The sequence below is a fragment of the Octopus sinensis genome, linkage group LG6, assembly GCF_006345805.1.
Source record: "Octopus sinensis linkage group LG6, ASM634580v1, whole genome shotgun sequence".
Lineage (NCBI taxonomy): Eukaryota > Metazoa > Mollusca > Cephalopoda > Octopoda > Octopodidae > Octopus > Octopus sinensis.
Window position 1 is genome coordinate 21,811,367 of NC_043002.1, and position 21,716 is coordinate 21,833,082.

At 33.7% G+C, this 21,716-nt stretch overlaps 1 protein-coding gene across 6 annotated transcripts in view; it reads left to right on the top strand.

Moving 5' to 3' along the window:
- Window positions 1–21,716, top strand: part of LOC115212791 (serine/threonine-protein kinase MRCK gamma) — a 428,828-nt gene that overhangs the window by 398,589 nt on the left and 8,523 nt on the right. For 5 of the 6 annotated variants that reach the window (XM_029781487.2, XM_029781485.2, XM_036503704.1 and 2 more), the window contains one exon: window positions 15,759–15,850. The exons of the other annotated variant lie outside the window; for it this stretch is intronic. In XM_029781487.2, coding sequence (XP_029637347.1) covers window positions 15,759–15,761 — 3 coding nt within the window. In that variant the 3' untranslated portion in view covers window positions 15,762–15,850. The remainder of the gene's footprint in view (window positions 1–15,758; window positions 15,851–21,716) is intronic. 6 annotated transcript variants of the gene reach the window in all.

Genomic DNA, 21,716 nt, shown 5'->3' on the forward strand with positions numbered 1-21,716 from the left:
TAAACAACTATGATGATTTGAAGTGAGAAATACGAAAGTTGTGTTCAATGAGGAGAGTAGACATGATACCAATAGTAATTGACACACTTGGAAGTATCAGCACTCAACTACCAATACAAATTGGTGCAAGTGTGAAGGTAGAAAACCTACAAAAATCAGCATTGCTTGGAACTGCAAGAATTCTTCACAGGGTTCTTGAAGCATGACAAGTAAACAAGTTTTACCTTAGTCTGCTGGCTGTGAACAGCCACACTTCCCATCATACCCAGCAAAATAAGCTGTGAATTTTCATCACATAATGATAATATTTATAACAATAACAATAATAATAATGATTTCTTTTAGTGGCCACATCGGCCCAAGATATGGAGGACAATATCGAAGGATGAGTTACAGCACACAAAAAAAATCCCCACAACAAACAAAGATTACAAAAACGTGAGGGTTAACATTGACCAAGGGGTGTTACTACTGCATTAAAGGATATATAATAGAAAGTAGAGAAATAAATAATAAATAGATGAATAGAATCCCCAATAGTTGGGCAGTCCACTTAGGGTAATCCGGGATAAACTCCGCACAAAAATCCCAGATAACCATCCGGATTACCCCTGCCATCCCCAAGGCATGGAGTAGATAATAATAATGATAATTTCACATGATAACTATGGCACTCCTCTATTTATTTCTCTATAACTTCTGGAGAAGTTACCTCAGTCCTATATAATCTTAACAAAAAAAAAAAAGAAGTAGACTGACATGTAATTTTTGAACCTGTGGAAGGCACACTAGATGCTGAAATATTGTTCAACCAATTTCACATGATAACAATGGCACTCTTCTATTTATTTCTTGATGATGATGATAATAATAATGATAATAATAATAATAATAATGATAATAATGATGATGATAATAATGATAATAATAATAATAATGATGATAATAATGATACTAATAATGATAATAATAATAATGATAATAATGATAATGATAATAATAATAATAATGATAATAATAATGATAAAATAATAATAATAATGATGATGATGATGATATTAGTAATGATAATAATAATGATAATAATAATAATAATAATGATAATAATGATGATGATAATAATGATAATAATAATGATAATAATAATAATAATGATGATAATAATGATAATAATAATGATAATAATAATAATTATAATAATGATAATGATAATAATAATAATAATGATAATAATAATGATAATAATAATAATAATAATAAATGATGATGGACTCTCTTGTGGAAGATGATGTATGAGCATTAAGCCTTTGCTGAATGACCTGCACAAGTGATTTGTTATAGTGATCATGTGTATGTGCTGTACATTAGCTCTCATTTCCTCCATCAAATTGATGTCTGAACAGGCGCATGGTGTACCTCGTGTCAGGTGTCGAAGTGGTTGCAGAGCAACATGAGATGAAGCGTTTTGCTCAAGAACACCTACACACCGCCCGGTCTTGGAATTGAAATCATGATCTCATGATCATGAGTGCAACACCCTAACCACTAGGCTATGCACCCTCATAATTAATGATAATAATAATACTACTAATAATAATTGGATCAATACAGGAAATAGGCCTAAAACTTAGCTTAGCGCAGCTTCAGAAAACAGTTTTATTAAGGACAGCTAGAATACTTAGGAGTGTTCTTGGCATCCAAGGTTGTTGTAGCCCAATATTAGGAATTTTTCTATGGTTTGTAAATGAAATGATACTAATGATGGTTTCAAAATTTTATTTTGGCACAAGGCCAGCAATTTTGTGGGAGGGAGCAAGTCAATTACATCGGTGCCATTACTCAACTGGTACTAATTTTATTGACTCCGAAAGGATGAAAGGCAAAGATGACCCTGGTGGAATTTGAACCCGGAATGTAAAGACGTAGGAAATGCCACAAAGCATTTTGCCTGGCATGTTAACAACTCTGCCAGCTCACTACCTTAATAATGATGATGATGATGATAATGATGGTTTCTTTTATTGGTCATTAGGGACCAAGGTACCGAGGACGACATCAAAGGGTGAAATACAGCACACAATATTTTCACTAATTACAAATGTTTCTTGGCTAAACCACTCAAACTCAGCAAAAGGCCTGACCTTTATTTGTGTTGTTTATTTATTTTATCTTTTTTATTTATTTATTTACTGGTTTATTTATTTATTTATTTAATTATCTATTTATTGTGGGGGTGATAGAAGCAACATTGATGGGTGGAATAGGATGTGTTGATGAAGAAGGAGTTATTTTCATTGACGTATTTTTTGGTGGTGGGCGAGGGTATTTTTTTTTATTTTTGCAATTTATTTTCTTTTTGGTAATTTCACTTCTTTTCTCTCCATTCCAACATCTATGTCCTTATCCATCACTTTATATCTCTCTCCCACTTTTCAGCCTCTAACAACAAAGAGTAACATCAGTCTCCACTTTTTTCTTTCTTCCTTTTCATGCCCTCTTACAGTTACCTCTTCTCATTAATGCCATCTTCTAGGAGTAACTCCCACCCATTCCCAACCCCAATCTTCAATCTTCAATCATTCCCAGTTAGTCTTATTTAGCAGTCATCCTAATCCTTTCAAGCATTTTCCCAGGTGAACTTTTGAAGCTACAACAGCCAAAGACTGATCGTTACCATTAACCCTTTTGTTAACATATTTCAGTTAAAATATACTGTCCTTGTTTCAAATAATTTGGAATACAATGAAGAATTTAGTAAAATCACTTTGCCATTATTGATCTGGTGTCTGGTACATAAATTACCATGAAAATGTAAATGGAAGATTTTAATTTGTATCATTTTAAAACTGGAAATTTGCATCATAGAACCAATAGTGTTCTCAGGTGAGTTGGTATCCAAGGAGTTAATGATCAAGTGTAAGATTCTTGCAAGAAGTAAATAACAGATGGAGACAATGGAAAGGAAGTGGAATGAGCTTAAAGGGGTCAGTGATCTACTTCAAGTGGTAACAGCATGAAACAAGAGGATTACAAGTTGAACCCTTTGCCATACAAATTGCCTTGTAAAATGTAATACATATTTATTCGCATTGTTTTGAATTAATCATCACTTAGCTCGTAGCTTTGAGATTTTGATGTGATTGTTTATTTTTCGAATGACATTGTAGGATAGGTACGAGAGGCCAGATCTGGCTAGTTTGAACATAAAACAGGTATAATGTTTGGGCTGGATATGTCTGCTTTAACTGTTAAAAGATTAAGAGCATTGGAATAGCAGTTCTGTAGAGCAACATATCAGATACTTTGTCCATAACTGATTATGATCTTTTACATTCTAAATTCAAATGCAATTAGCAAAAAGAGGGCTGGGTGGGGTGAAGCTCATTCTCGTTTTGTTAAGGATTTTGACCATCATTTATCAAGCACATATAGTTTAGTAAGTGCTCTGTATTCTCATAAAACTTCTTCAATAATCTTTTGATTAGTTGTTTTTCTTTCATTTTTCCCTACATTATTTGCCTCAGAGTCTTACAATATCATTGTTGTCATTTTTCATTGGTTGTTTCAAAATGAGGTGGATTGTGTGAGTTTGTGCTAATACAGCTGCCTCTTCATTCCAGATCTTTCATGTGATCCACTATCCAAAGATTGGTCCTCATCAATTCTTCTCACATTTTTTATTTACCTCTCCTAATATCACACTGCTAACATCATCTCCTCTCCCTTCATGTGTGTGTGTGCACAAAGTTGACATTGGGGAATGGTGCAGTTATCTGATCTGCTGATGTATATCTATATGTTTGTAAAGTGTATATTAAGGTGCCTGGTATATAACCAATATTTTCAAACTTGATGTGTTCCTTCATAATGCAAACAAGAAGTCTGTGTGTGAAAAGAATTCATGTTATTTTGACAATTTGTTTTTTTTATTTTGAGCACCCTAGTTCTAATGACCTCTAAATATACAAGCAAACCAAATTTTTCTGTGTGTATTATTAATTTGGAAAAGAAAAACAGAATAGACTAAATATGAGCTTAAATTCAATTATTGTGACAACCGAACAAGGAATAAATTTATTTCTCCTTACTAAAAAGTATGACAAATGGACCAGTCAAAATCATGCAGAGAGAAAACAAATTTCATTCATCATTTAGCATCATTCATTATTCGTTTCATAAAAATTGAGGTGGTGAGCTGGCAGAATCATTAGCGTGCCAGGTAAAATGTTTAGTATTTCAGCTGTCGTTACATTCTGAGTTCAGATTCCGCTGAAGTCATCTTAGCCTTTCATCCTTTCAAGGTTGATAACACTGGGGTTGATGTAATCGATTTATCCCCCCCAAAAAAAAATTTCAGGCCTTGTTCCTTCAGTACAAAGGATTATTTGTTTCACAAAGCGATGATGATGGTTACCTTGAATATTCTCTCCTGAAGGCAATTCCCAGAGGAATGCAATGAACCAAATCAACATTTTGCCTGCAGCCTAAGACCAAAGAAATAAAGCATAGAATGGAGAAAACTTATTCTGTAAAAATATGGTTCCATAAATTTGTGAAAAAAAACCATCACAAAAGCTGGTGGCAGGCAAAAACAAATGCTTCTACTTGTATTCTCTCTCTTTCTCACTCATCCACCTTACATATAAACATGTATATATTTGCTAAGGAAGATACTGTCACTGAAGGACTTGGATTTTCATGCCAATACACTTAACAGGTTTGATAATTACATTGACACAAAATTTTAACCTCTGGAGCCCCCCCTCCCCTGTATCTTTGTGTTTATTAAAAATAAACATATTCTATGTACTGCATTCTATTTTCTTATGAACCCAAAATTGTATAATTAAATTTAGTTAGCTGTATTGTGCATCCTTTTACCATCCATTTCTTTCATATCTTGACAATTCATCGGCCTACAAAATTTCTGTTAATCATATTTTATCACTATTTCCCTTCAGTTAGAGAATAGTATTTTTCCAGCTTTTGTTGGTTCTAAAAATAGCTCATATTACCCACCCATTAGCTGAAGTTAATGGTTTCTTCAATTCTTCTTCATACATTCATATTTAAATTCAATTTATTCTTATCCGGTTATTGACCTTTTTCCCATATAAAGAGGAATATAGCTACAAGACAGCATTTTATATAGGTCTGTACATTTTTATTTCCCTGACATAGGTGTAAATAGTAAAAATTTATTATATAAAATTATTCCTAAAAACAAGGAGTTTTACTTTCTTACAGTCTTACTTTCATGTAAGGACATCCAAAATTTAAGTAATGGGATACTTTAAAATAATCCCAAATAAACACAGAATAGATGTGGCTGTGGCTGTGAAGTGAAGAAGTTTTCTTTCCAACTACATTGGCCCCCGTGCTGGTGGCACATAAAAAGCACCCACTACACTCTCGGAGTGGTTGGTGTTAGGAAAGGCATCCAGCTGTAGAAACTCTGCCAGATCAAGATTGGAGCCTGGTGCAGCCATCTGGTTCACCAGCCCTCAGTCAAAATCGTCCAACCCATGCTAGCATGGAAAGCGGACGTTAAACGATAATGATGATGATTTTTTATGCTTGAGCTTAAAGTAGAAATACTACAAATAATAGCATGTAAATATTGGGTTAAAAATACCCTTTTGGATAAAAAAAGTCAAAGGTTGCCATGGAACTCAAATCCACATCTTCTGTAAACATGACAGGTATATTCTACCATTGGATCAAAACAGTCCTTCCAGTTCCACTTTCCTGCTTAAAAATTTTATTCTTACCAATGAGGGCTTTATATTGTTCATGTAATAGAGATTTAGAAACTTTGAAAGAACATGAAATAAATTGTTTTTAATAGTTGAATTTGCGGTTGAAAAGTTTCAGAATTCTTATGATGTCAATTCTGTGTGTGTGTATGTTGTTGTCTCCTTACCTTGACATTAAATGATGGTTGTGAGCAAGTGCCACCATCATGCAAGTGGTGTGCTTTGTTTCCAGTATTCCATTAAAACATGTCTGGTCATGAAGAAATATTATCTTACTTAGAACTAAGTGAAGGTTAACCACAGGAAAGGCATCTTGGCCATAGAAAACCTGCTTCAATAAATTCTGTCTGACCCATGCAAGCATGGAAAAATGGACGTTAAAACAATGATATTTACAGTGATGATGATGACAGCCACAATGATTATGATGACAATGATGATGCTCCAAATTTTATTTTTACACTTTGACATTAAAGAACATGATTCGTCTATTACACAGTCATTATTAATTAAGGTGCTCAATTTCACAAAATCAATCAATCACCAGCATAAGTAAGACAAAAATAGATATCAGATCAGATATTTATTCATTTATGTATTTATTTACTTCATTCCTCATAATCCATTCATTAACGATGCAACTAACCTACATTCTCTCTCTGTCCCATTTTTGACATCTACTAAGCCTCACCACTTCTAGTTTTTCACCTAAACACTAAATAATTTATGGCATTCATTTAATCATGTTCATTTCCCATTAAATATCTCTTAAAAATATCTCTACGGGGATTAGTTATTCCACTTCTATTTCTTAAACACTAAATCAACTATCCACAGTTCAGAAGAAATTATTTAAAGAATTTCTTGAATGAATTTCAATCTTTTACTTTTTATTACTCTACATAGCGAATTCTTTTATGGTTGTATGGCTAAGAAGTTGACACAGAAGTTTACTTTACAACCAAGTGGTTTTGTATTCAATCCCACTGCATGGCACCTTGGACTAGTTTCTTCTAGGTATCCCTAGACTGACCAAAGCCTTGTGAATGGATTTGGTAGATGCAAACTTAAAGAAGCCTGTTGTGTGTGTATATATATATATATATATATATATATATATATATATCATCATCATCATCATCATCATCGTTTAACATCCGCTTTCCATGTTAGCATGGGTTGGATGATTTGACTGAGGACTGGTGAACCAGATGGCTGCACCATGCTCAAATCTGATCTGGCAGAGTTTCTACAGCTGGATGCCCTTCCTAACGCATATATATTTCAGATATAAGGATTCATTAAGAATCAAGGCACATCAACATATAAGATGCCAGAAATTGGCTTTGTATAATCACATAGAGCTGACAATCAAATAATACAACATTGTAGGCATCAAATGCTGACAGGATACTGTAGTTATGTAACTTCCAAATCCAATTAGTTACCAATTATCTAACCTATTGGTGGATTCTTGGTGTGGCATAAGTATCAAATAGCGACATGTAAATGGCATTTAGAATTGTAACGACTGTTTTGGTAGAACTTTATTCGATGTATGATAGTGGAGTTGCATAGTATGATGTAATCTTTTATGACTACTTTGAATAAAGTTCTACGAACACAGCTATCATTGATGTGCGTGGCTTAGTGGTTAGGGTGTCAGCATCATGATCATAAGATTGTGGTTTCGATTCCTGGACTGGGCAACACGTGTTCTTGAGCAAAACACTTCATATCATGTTGCTCCAGGCCACTCAGTTGGTAAAAATGAGTAACGCTGTGATGGACTGGTGTCCCGTTCAGCTGGGGAACACATATGCCATTGAAACTGAGAAACCGAGCCCATGAGCCTGGCCAGGCTATAAAAGGGCGCGTTTTTTATATTATTTAACACAGCTCTCACAAATTTGAATACCGATTGTGTGTTAGTGTCCCTGTGTGTGTGAAAAATATTACCTTGCTGAGAATAGGTGAGGGTAGGCCACAGGAAGAGCATCTGGTCAAAAAAGTCTGCTTCAGTAAACTCCAGCCAATCCATGCAAGCATGGAAAAGTGGGCATTAACTCAATGATGATGATATATATGTATATGTGTGTGTGTGTATTTGTGCATGAATATTTGTATCACCTCGTCTTGATTCCACATGGTAGTTGTAAACAAATGTCACCATCATACAAGTGGTTTTCATTAATTTATAATCTTCCATGGAAACATGTCCAGTTATAAAAATATATCACCTCCTTTGGAAACGAGTGTTAGTGACTGAGAGAGCACCCAGTTGTAGAAAATGTGCCTCAAACTATATAGTCTTCCACAAGCATGGGAAAGTGGACATTAGATCGATGCTGAACTGGAGGATTGTTTTACTTGTTTCAGTCAATGGACCATGGCCATGTTGCAGCACCACTTAGGTTTCTTTCTTTTTTTTTAAACCAAAAAAATTGACTCCACTACTTATTTTTAAGTACTTATATTGTCAGGTTCTTTTGCCAAACTGATAACTTACAGGGATGTAAACAAACCAGCACAGATTGTCTAGCAATGGGAGAAGAAACATAAACACACACACACACACAATAATTTTAGCTATCCTCAGCCAAAATCACTCACAATGCATTGTTTGACCTGAGTCTGTAGAAGATATTTGCCCAGTGTTATGCAGTGGAGCTGAACCCAAAGCCATATCATTATGAAGTAAACTTATTGACAATACAACCATGCCTGTATCTTATGCTAACTAAATTGATTAAACCAAACTACCATAGGTCTTTTTTTTTTATGAACATCTTGCTTTTGTTCGTATACATACCCCGATCTTTGAATACATTCTTTCCTTCTACGGTATGACCTCATTGATCCACTTATTAATTTCTTCAAATCTTTTCCATATCATCTACTTCCTGTTCCTTATTTTGCTTTCCTTATAATTTAACTATTTCCACCTAAACTAATGATAATAATAATAATAATAATAATAATAATAATCCTTTCTATTATAGGCACAAGACCTGAAATTTTGACTAGTCTCCTACACCAAAATTTCAGGCCTTGTGCCTATAGTAGAAATAATTATAATTATTATTATTATTATTATTATTATTATTATAGTTTTAAATTTTAAGGCTAGATACTTTGAGGGGAGGGCAAAGTCAATTACATCAACCGCAAAGCTTAACTGGTACTTATTTTATGGATCCTAAAAGAATAAAAGGCGAAGTAGACCTCAATGGGATTTGAACTCAGAATGTAAAGAGTCTGAAGAAATGCTACTGAGCATTTTCACCGGCACACCAATGATTCTGCCTTGATATTAATAATAATAATAATGATGATGATGATGATGATGATAGTTAAGATATTAGCACTTTGTTTACATGGCTGTCAATAGTATTTAACTGGCACTCAGAACAATGAAAAGCCAAGTCAACTTTGATGGGATTGAACTTGGAACAAAAGGTTCATCATAAGATACTGCAAATAATTTTGCTTGATGTTTTCCTTATTCCGTGCCCACCACCACCACCACCACTGTCCATTCTTCTGTTGCAAATAACAATAGTTATGTTGACAATATCTTTCACTGCACTTATCTATCTATCACCATGTCTTACTCTTCTTCTCTTAATACTCTCTCTCTCTCCTTTCTCTTCTTTCCACCTGTATTTTGTTTCATTCAGTTGTGTACATCAGCCACTGCTTTTTTGCTTTATACATGTATATATATATATGTATGGATGGTAACAGGTGAGGGCTGGTCACAGGAAGGACATCTGGTTATAGAAAAATCTCTCCTAATAAACTCCATCCAACCTATGCAAGCATTGGAAAAATGGACATTAAATTGATAATGTTGATACACACACGCATATACACTTTATTGTTTGTTTTTATGTTCAGTTATGATAAAAACTAATTTTACATTAATCCGATGAGTTACTCTATACTTTTGTAGAGTACAAATTTATTGTTCTTAAACAAGAATCTTGTTGACAGTGGCTTTGAAGTTTCGGCCAGCTAAGTTACTATCAATAATACTCTTGAATAAGAATAATAAATTCACACACACACACATATGTATGTATATTTGTTATCATAAGAATGTAGAAATTTTCAAGTTCAACTGTCAAAAATGAATAGAGGAGCCCTGTTTACCATCTGAAATACACGGAAAAACTGCTAAATTCACTTTTAATTTATTTCTTGAGCTGTCAAAATTTCTGTTTGCACAAGTACTGCCTGGCCACTGACTCAGTTCCATTGTAATTCTTCCCTTCCATCTCTAACTTTCTCTTTTTGTAGTTATGTTATGTATATACATGTTTATATTTGTAAATGTAGATTACACACAACACACACACATCCATGCAAGCATGGATGTGTGTGTGTTGTGTGTAATCTACATTTACTCACACATATATACACATTTATGTATGTAAATAAATGCCTGTGTGTATATATATATATATATATATATATATATATATATATATATATAATATATATATATATATATATATATATATATATATATATATATATATATATTTCTGTCTGTCTACTTGTCTATCGATCTAATCTTTATACAGTACTTGAAAGCAATTGTTACTTAAGTTTCATGCTGAGCCTAGAGTTTAAGCTCTCAGAGAGAAGAACACTTTTCATCTTCAGACAAAATCAAAATAGTTATTCACATAAGAATATATGTTACCCAATGATTTTGGTGGAAGGCCCATACCTTTTTTTTTTTTTTGTTACTCAGATTATGCCCTTTTGACCAAATGTATATTTTTGTAACAAAGTATTATCAGAAATATGCGAAAGGTTGTCTAATGTGAAGAGCTATCTGGCTTTAAAATCACTCCTGTTGAAGAACCAATTTTATGTGTATCGGTTTTGTAGGAAATATAAATTTATATGATGGAGAATTTGTGATGGCCTGTCTGAAAAATTGTTGAAGTGTCAAATATGCTTTATATGTAATACCATGCTTATAAAATATACATGTGTAATGTAAGTGTCTGTATAAGTGGAATGTATAAAAGATATTGAGTAAAAATCGAACTAAATGCTAGCCTGGTTTGGATGGAATTTTCTACTGGCTGAGCAGGCACTTGTCAAAAGGTAGACACCTCTCACAGAAATTTGCACTAACATTTAAGTATTTGAGAGTTGTTTTTTTTTTTAAATTTGCCTGTGTGTTTTGACTGCTGTTAAAAATTGCTGTTTCTTGGCTCTGTTGATATATGGCCTTCATCTTATAGTGGCAGTAACTTCATACATGCATGTTAAGTTTAATGGACACATTTCAAATAAAAAATTTTTTAGCCATAACAGATCCTTCCAGCATGTTAAACAATCAGACTGTTGCTATGCTGGTGCACCATACTTGGAAACTGAAGACACTCGCCGACATGGATTACAGCTACAACTAGAAAATTCTTGTCCTCTCTGAGAGTTTAAACTGTGGAATTGCAATGAAGCTTATGTAACACTTGTATTTCTTAAGTACCATAAAACTATGTCATTTAACTCTTTTATTAATATTTAGTTCTGTTTACTGACGAATGTTCAACCAGTCACAGTATATATGTATGCAAATGCACACACACACACACACACACACACACAGAGTCATTGTTGTCATTCATCATCATTGTTTACATCTACTTTTCCATGCTTGCATGGGTTTGCACAGGGTTTATTTGAGGTAGATTGTCTGTGGCTGGATGCCCTTTCTGTTGCCAACCCTAACTTGTTTCCAAACAAAGTAATATTTCTCCCATGGCCAGACACGTTCTTGAAGAATATTGGAAATGAACAACACTGCTTGTATGACGGTGGCACTCATTTACATCCATCACGTGAATTCAAGACAACAGAACACAAACACACACAAACACTTTCACACAAACACACACACACACAACACACAAACACAAACACACACACACTTGACAGGCTTCTTTTAGTTTCCATCTACAAAAACCTCTTACAAGGTTTTAGTCAGCCTGGGGCTATAGTAGAAGACACTTGCCCAATGTGCCTTGCAGTGGAGTTGAACCCAGAGCCACGTGGTTGGGATGCAAACTTCTTAGCACAGTTCTGCACCTAATACATCAACACACATTGCCTTCTACATTAGAAAACTTCTTCTCACTCTTCCCATCACCACCACAGCTACCACCCCCACCACCATCATCACTATTGACCAAATTCATCTCATTTTGCTGATATCAATTTGTATTTTTCTCTATATTTATTTCACTGGAAAGTGATTCATCTCTGTTATTTGTTTTATGTTAATGTTGTTCACCTCTTTTAGCCATGTTACATTCAGGAGGCAATGGAGGGGAGGGGCTGTCTTGTGTGTGTTTGAATTGCTCTTCTTTTACAGAACATTCTTATCTCCTTTCCATGGGCCTCTTGCAGCATTGTCATGTTTTGATTCTTTAAATATACATTAAATTTCATTTTTCTTTTTTTGCTTGTTTCTTCACTCTATCTTTCTTACTTTCCTTCTCTCACATTCACTTACTCTCTTTTCCTTCAATCTATTTCTCTCTCACTCTCATAATCTATCCTTTCTCTCCTCTTTCTCTCTCTCTCTTTCTCTTTTCTTTCTTTCTTTCTTTCTTTGCACCTGTTTTCTCTCAAAACCAGAAGTGACCTCTGAGAAATGCCAACAACTTTCACTTTTACTCACTGAGAACTCTTCATAATGATTATAAGATTAATTAAACACACTTCAAATGATTATTTTTTTTTTTTTTATTAAGACAGGTTCTACAATCTCTCTTTTGTTGTTTGGTTTTCAGCAAATTGCTTATTTGTTTATTTATATATTCATTTATTTTATTGTAGGGAAATATTTACTGAAATTACGTTGATAAAGCATTAATTAAAGTAATGAATTTATGTGTGTTTTTTCAACTTTTTTACCAGAGGTCACTTTTAGTTGATGGTCATCAAATGTTCCCTTCTCTTTATCAAAAACTTAAGTACTGAGTTTAAAAACCGGATTCTTCTTCAAATGTTTTCAGAATATTTCCATTCAATTGGATAAGTTTACTAGAATTATAAAACCCAAAAAATTTGTAATAAAACCAGTTTTACAAAATTGAATAACTTTGCATAAATTCGAAAACTGTTATTTAAAAGAATGAAGGAATTAAAACCAGTTCTAGAAAACTAGATAGTTGTGCTAGAGTTAGCAAGCAGTTATACAAAAGGCACAAAAGTGGATAGCTCAACAATTATGTATGCTAGATAACCATGTAAAACTTTGTGAAGAATTTTGCATGATAACTGTTTCTAAGTTATGTTATAGAGGTAGTTAGCTTCTGCTACTCAGGTCACATTGTAAAATAATATATATATATATATAATATATAAATATATACTGCAGATGACATTTAGGTAGTCTGGGAATAGATTCAAATTTAACAACATAAATAAATAAGAAGAAAGAAAGAAATTTTCCAATACAGCCCATTAATTCTGCAAGTAGAGATAGTGACCTGGACTAAATTTATTCATAAACGAGTATTGTAATTTGCTTGAAGTATGGTCATATGTGCAAATAAAACAAATGAATATGAAAATCTTCGAACAATGCAGGTGGGTTAAGCGTAATAGATAAGGTGAAGTCAATGAATGAAAACAAAGCAAAGAAGGATATTGTATTACCCTACATAGATTGTTTAATGATCCTGTAATGTTTTGAGAAAAAGTTCTCCTTTTCAGATAGGAAAAAGAAAATAAAGAGAATATTGGAATTCAGTTCACCAGCAAATGATTGCATTTACTAGACAAAACCAGTATCCTCTTTAGCAATTTCGTAAACTAGAAAGTGCTATGTAGATATTAGAGAATAAATAGTAACGCTAGAATCATCTAGTTTTATAAAAGCATTAGAAAGCAGTTATATAAAATTGCATAGCACTACAAGTGTTGTAAACTGGCTATATAAATCACTATATCTGAGTTAGAAAACAGTTATCTGAAAACAGTTATATAGAGTCAGAAAACAATTATACAAACTGGATAATTCTACAAGTGTTGTAATGTTATAATAGTTAGTTATTCAAGAGTAGATAACTCTACAAGCATTTTAAATTGTTTAGAAAACAATTATATAAAACTGGATGACTCTAAAATAGTTAAATAAATTAACTCCATGCAAGTTACATTATAAAAAGGAATCACTTTAACAGTTATAAAATAGTTGTAACAATATAACACTACAAAAAATCATATATATATATATATATATATACACACACACACACACTCACACACACACCATATTTGATGGCATGAGATACAATTGTTTCCCACCAAAACGCCTTAAAGAATCTCCCGAAGTCTTATATGCAAAATTGAGCCTATATTACATGCTTCAGTGCACTAAAACATTTTTCCTCTGCTGAAATTGGAGTACATCTAATGAGCCTGTGTATCTTTTGTGTCATCAAATACAGCACACACACACACACATATATGTGTGTATATATATATATATTATATATATATATATCATACACGCACACAGTAGAACTCCAGTTTATGAATGCCTCTCATCACAAACAAATCAGTTTATAAACAATTTTTCGAACACAAAATGTCCCATGTGATGGACTGTGTCTTGAGTAACAAACACATAAGCTGGCAACAATGGTTGGTGAGAAGCTGGGAGTGTCAGCACAAAAGCATCAGTTGTTGCCTAGCTTTCAGTCATTGCTCATCCCTGCTCAAATTCACTGTCCCTTCTCTTGAATTTTCTAAAGGAGAAATAGTTTCCATTTACAAGCACCTTGGATGATGACTGGCCCTGAAGAATCGATTAAATTTGTAAACCAAGGTTCTCCTCTGTATATGATATATATATATATAATATCTATACAATATGTTACATTACTCGGTAGTCAAGATAAAACTCTGAGTTTCAGATTTCCTCTATTTACATAATATTGAGGTCTCTTTCTTTTGTTATCTTACCGTTTTATCAATATATATATATAATATATATATATATATATATATATATACATATATATACATAGGGTGGCCCAAAAGTAGGTTTACAGGTATTCAACTATCTCTTTTGCATTCATATATTAACAGTTTAGATCTTAATTATGAAAAAATATGAAACTATTATTCTATGCTAATTTAGTTAATTGTAAGATAGAAATTTAAATGTAATAAAATGTTTTAAAACAAATTTAAATTGCTTACATGATAACTGTAAACCTACTTTGTTGGCCACCCTGTGTGTATACACACACACACACACACACACACACACACACACACACACACACACATACACACACACACACACACACACACACATATATATATATATAAAATTAGAAAAAAAAACACCTTTTATCAATTCAAAATGAACAATTAAATTACACCATTTAGAAAATTACATATAATAGAAATATTAGAATTAAAATAACAATAAAATGTCAATGATTAAGTAAATTGCAAAAAATAATAAAAACGTATATAATAGGTATATATATATATGATAATATTAATAATATTAGGGAGTATAACTCCAAACTTACAGGGAAAAATTCAGTTTAGTATTAAATCAAATTTCATAATATAAATATAAAATATATAAATTAGAGAAAAACCACTATTATGCAATTTATGGTTTTAAAAAATTTATATTTTATTTTTTTATTTATGATTTGGTTTATGTCTATCATTGTTTGAATTGCATAATAGTGGTTTTTCTCTAATTTATATTATATATATATATATATATATATATATATATATATATGTATAAATAAATAAATATATATATATATATATATATATATATATATATATATTTTATTTATTTATACATATATATGTGTGTACATAATGTACATACACACTTACTAACCAGAAAACCTCTCTTTGTCTGGTACTGTTCAAGCCTCACTGATCTTTACCCTCTCTCTCTCTTCTCTCTCTTTCCTTCTCTTTCTATAGTAGTGTCCTGTCTGCACCCTACAGAATGATCCAGCGGTTAAAGAAAGATTCCAACTTCTGATATGGAATAAGTAAAAGATTATAAGAGTCCAGTAAGTCTAATATATTCACACTCCTGCACTCCATCACATCACAATGCCTATTGAGTTGGGCACGGTAAGGTTCACGTTCTGGCAGTCGTCTTGGCACTGCTTATTCGGCATCATTGAGTCAATGCTGACTATTTTGACATTTCTCCTTTTAAAGTTTCTCCTGTTTTATTGTTTCTGATTTTCTCTCTCTCCCTCTCTTTATCTCTCTCTCTCCCTTTATTTATATGTGTGACCATTTTTCTCTTTGTGCATTTGATGAGAGGCTAAGTGTTTGTCAACTGTGTTCTATTAATAAATTGCTATGTTGTTCCCTCTCTCTCTCTCTCTCTCTCTCTCTCTCTCACTTCTCTTGCTCTGTCTTTCTGTCTCTCTCACTTTTTCTCTCCCCTCTTGTTCTTTCACTCTGTCTCTCTCACTTTCCCTCTCCTCTCTTGCTTTCTCTGTCACTCACTTTCTCTCTTCTCCCTTGCTTTCTCTATCTCTCTCCTTCCTTGTTCTCTCTCTCTCTGTCTCTTTCACTTTCTCTCTCCTCCCTTGCTCTCTGTCTCACTTTCTTCTCCCTTGCTCTTTGTGTCTCTCACTTTCTCTCTCCCTCCCTCTCTCCCTCTATCTCCTTCTTCTCTCCCTCTCCCTCCCCTCTCCCCCTCCCTCTCCCTCGCCCTTCTATCTCCCCTTTCTCTTCTCTCCCTCTCCTTCCTTTTCTCCCCTCTTCCTTCTCTCTTCTCCCTTGCTTTCTCTATCTCTCTCATGTTCTCTCTCTTTCCTTGTTCTCTCTCTCTCTCTGTCTCTTTCACTTTCTCTCTCTCCTCCCTTGCTCTCTGTCTCACTTTCTTCTCCCTTGCTTTCTCTATCTCTCTCCTTCCTTGCTCTCTCTGTCTCACTTTCTTCTCCCTTGCTCTTTGTGTCTCTCACTTTCTCTCTCCCTCCTCTCTCCTCTCTGTCCCTTCTCTCCCTCTCTGCCTCTTCTCTCCCTCTCCTTCCTTTTCTCCCCCTCTTCCTTCTCTCTTCTCCCTTGCTTTCTCTATCTCTCTCCTTCCTTGTTCTCTCTCTCTCTCTCTGTCTCTTTCACTTTCTCTCTCCTTCCTTGTTCTCTCTCTCTCTCTCTCTCTCCTCTCTCTCTCTCTCTCACTTCTCTTGCTCTGTCTTTCTGTCTCTCTCACTTTTTCTCTCCCCTCTTGTTCTTTCACTCTGTCTCTCTCACTTTCCCTCTCCTCTCTTGCTTTCTCTGTCACTCACTTTCTCTCTCCTTCCTTGTTCTCTCTCTCTCTCTCTCTGTCTCTTTCACTTTCTCTCTCCCTCTGTCTCCTTCTTCTCTCCTCTCCCTCTCCTCTCCCTCGCCCTCCTATCTCCCCTTTCTCTTCTCTCCCTCTCCTTCCTTTTCTCCCCCTCTTCCTTCTCTCTTCTCTCTTCCTTTCCCTTTTATCTCCTTCTCCTTCCTTTTCTCTCCTTCTCTCTTCTCTTCCCTCTTCTCTCCCTCCTCTCTCCCTCCTCTTTTCCTTTCCCGCTTCTCTCCCTCCTCTCTCCCTCTCTGTCCCTTCTCTCCCTCTCTGTCCCTTCTCTCCCTCTCTGTCCCTTCTCTCCCTCTCTGCCTCTTCTCTCCCTCTGTTTATGTGTGTGAGCATATTTCTCTTTATGTACATGAGGAGAGGAAAAGTGCTTACATCACCTGTGTCCAATAAATAAATTGTAATCTCTCTCTCTTCATATGTGTAAGCATCTAGTTATGCTTGTATGTATAACATCCTTCTGTATGTATATATTCTGTACATATGCATATGCACGCATGTGTTTGCCTGCAGTCTCCAAAAGGTCTGTTACCAAACTAAGCTGTATGCCCAGACAGCCATTCTGAACCAAGAGCATCCAAAAAGCTGCGCCCAGTTGTCTCATTCTGCAGTAAAGCAAGACTAAAAAAAAAAAGAAAAAATTTGTCCCCTACACACCCACTAAAATAAATGTTCTCATGGTAAATATTGTTATTTTTATCATTTCTGTTTATTTTCGTCTGCATCAAATTCAGCTCATTTGCATCTTTTATATATGTGTGTGTGTGGTTAGGGTGGGTGGTCTTGTTTGGATATTTTGTTTTCCTTTTTGTCTCATTAGATGATGGTTGTTAGTTTTCTTTTGTTGGTGGTGTGGTGTTTTATTTGTAAACTTTTTCTAATTATATGTATGTATGCATGGATGTGTGTGTGTGTGTGTGTGTGTGTGTAATGAGCAGGTTGCCTGTGTGTTTCAATTAACTTTCAATGTAATCAAGACATTGTTGGAGGATGAGAGTAATAAAATATTTGTAACGGGATATCATGGTGTGTGTGTGTGTGTGTGGATGTGTAATTTCATTGTATATTTGCATTATTTATATCTGTAACTTTATATATTGATGTATGTCATATGCATAATTGATTACTTGAGATTTTTAATTTAAATACAAGCACTTCAGTATGGATGATCTCAGGTGTATTGTCATAAAAAGCACGTTTCAACTTTCCACATGTTTCATAAATAAATATATATATATATATACATGTATGTATGTATGTATGTATGTATATACGTATGTATGTATGTATGTATGTATATATGTATGTATATATGTATGTATGCATATATATATATGTATGTATATGTAAGTATATATGTATGTATGTATATGTAAGTATATATGTATGTATATATATGTATATATATGTATGTATATATGTGTGTGTGTGTGTTTTTGCTTCTTTGCGTTAGTGTGTGACTGTGTGTGCATGCTTGTGTGTATGTGATAATTTTTTTCCTCTCCCGTATTGTTACTTGTATTGTTTTGTCTGGCTCAGTTTCATTTTGTTCAGTTCAATTTATTGACATTGTATGAATTAAACTATAGCAGACTTGCTGTCTGCCAACCCACCTCATGTTTCAGCAATGTTAACAAATTACGCTGCAATAATTATGGCATAATATACCTTAGTAATTATAGTATAATTTATAGAAATAACTATTACATATGTTACAATATAAATGAGTTTTTTAAAGAAGACTTTCGAACAATGCAAGTGAGAAGTTAAGCAAAATTTGTGAGATGATGCCATTTAAGGCAAATGCATGATGTTGTATCACCTTGCATAGGTTGATTAATTATAGCAGATTATACAACTATAATTATAATATACAGCAATAACTGGAACATCTGCAGCAATAACAATCATAACATTATGCCAATAACTGTAACATATTGTACAAAACTATTTAGAATATATCCAACAATAATCATAATGTTATATATGATCATATGTTATAATTATTGTATATCATTATACTGTGTTATAATTATAACTATAACATTATATAGCAGTAATTACAATATAATACCGTAATGATTATAATATTGAAAAGTAATAAGATAACATCTAAAATATATTTTATGATAATAATTATAGTATATGCAATAATAATTAAAATATGTACAATAGTTAATAGCACAGCACAATTATCTTTAGAAATTTTGTTCATATAACACCAATTTATCAGCTAGTGCTGATATCTTATGCCAATATTCATGGTTGTATGCATACTTACACACAAGTTCATACATGTGTATACATAAATGCATAAATTCATAAATAGATATGTAATGATACAGTCTATTATAGATAATACAAAATTCAAATTCAAAGTTTTATGTTCAGATTATGCTAAACGATCATCAGATGAAAAGTAATACCTGTTCTTAAAATGTTCAATATACATAAGGTCTCTTATTAAGCAAAGTTTCCAGTGTTGCATTCTGGATTGAAAATTTATAGGGGATATAACTCATTACATTTAAGTATTGCTTGGGTAGTTAGAAAATGTGGGACTTGGATAATATATCTAAAGAAAAGTGGAAATTTAAAAGAGAATGAATGTGGGAAGTTGAAGAGTAAAAATTAAGAAGTATATTGTTATAAAGTATAGTAATATCAGAAGTGCCTATTGAACATGAGGAAAGGAAACAAAGAGAATGTGAATCTGCCTAGTAAATAGTTAAGTATTGATCCATTCAATTACATGGTTGTGTAATCTTCCAGTATTTCAGCAGGTAATTGTTGAAGTAATGACATTTGGTGAAAATTTCTGATCTCTCATTCAATACTCTGCAGATTTACTAAGGTTTTTGAGTATAACACTCTTGTTAGTTATACTTAAAATTTTTGCTTACTTAAAGTATCAGAGTCCTCATGTTCGTTTGAAGTTTGTGTATGATCATTTGGCAATGTAAAGATATGCGATACTGTTGATTTGTATCCTACTGCAATCAATAAGAAATTTGCTGCAATAGTTATATGACCATTCAGAGAATATGGATTGGCTGTATCCCAGCCTACCAAAGGAGATACATTTAGAAAGAAAAACCATATTACCAAATTCAATAATTTTGCCCTAAAAATAACTAAAAGAACTATTATCACAAACTTGTGTATCATAAACTTCTTAGATGATACGTTCAACAACATATAAATACAACCCTAATAGCAAACCTAATGAACTAATGTATTAAAGAATGAATCGGTATATTTATATGGATTTGTGCTTTGCATCCACTGAATCTTAAAACCTAATTAATAATATCAATAGAAGAATCTCTAACCTACCTTTAAAAGGGACTTTAGTAATGCAGTCCTCTACCACAAGAAAGCTTCAGAAGTGGTGGATTCAAAAATAAGATACCTAACCCCACCTCTAAATATCTGTGTTTGATCTCTTTACTGATAATGATCAAGCATTCCCAATTAATCATTGTCTGTGAATGGAAAGAGTTGGAAGAAATTCCACCAAGTATATTGTCTGGTGTGGCAATAACTTTGCCAGTTTATAGCTTAATAATAATAGTAACAATAACATTTGTTTCAAAATTTAGCACAAGGCCAGCAAGTTTGGTTGGGATGGGGTTAATCACCACTATTGACCCTAGTACTTGAGTGGCTCTTTATTTTAACAGCCTGAAAGGATCGACAGTAAAGTTGAACTCTGTAGGATTCTTTATTGCAATATATATATATATATATATATATACAGTGTTCAAAAAGTCTTTCTGCAGTGAATTTTTTTTATCCTGCACATCACCATGGCGCTATTTCAAGAGGTTCTCTGTCAACACATTATTTCAAAGGGACTTTGGCCACCAAGATCACCTGATTTAACATCCCCAGACTTTTTTTTCTGGGGAGCAAGTAAATGACCAGTGTACAAGAATTGCTCAGAAACCATTAAATACTTACTGTGGAGAGACTTTTTGAACACCCTTATATATATATATATATATATATATGTATATGACCTTTTCTACTATAGGTACAAGGTCTGAAATTTTAGGGAAACGGAGCTAGTCAGTCACATCAACCCCAGTGCCTGCAACAGAATTTGGACTCAGAACATAAAGATGAATGCAATACCATTAAATATTTTATCCTCCTTCATATACCTTCGGGTAAAATGCATCATCCAAATGTGGTCAATGCCAGTGCCCCCTGACTGGCTCCTATGCTGGTGGCACATAAAAAACACTATTTGAACATGGCCGATGCCAGGGCCGCCTGACTGGCTCCTGTGCTGGTGGCACATAAAAAGCATCATCCGAATGTGGCCGATGCCAGTGCCCCCTGACTGGCTCCCATGCTGGTGGCATGTAAAATGCACTATCCGAATGTGATCAATGCCAGGCCTACCTGGCGTAAAAAGCACCCATTACACTCTCGGAGTGGTTGGCATTAGGAAGGGCATCCAGCTGTAGAAACATTGTCAGATGATATTGGAGCCTGGTGCAGCTGCTGGCTTCCCAAACTTCAGTCAAACCGTCCAACCCATGCCAGCATGGAAAGCGTTTTTTAATTTATTG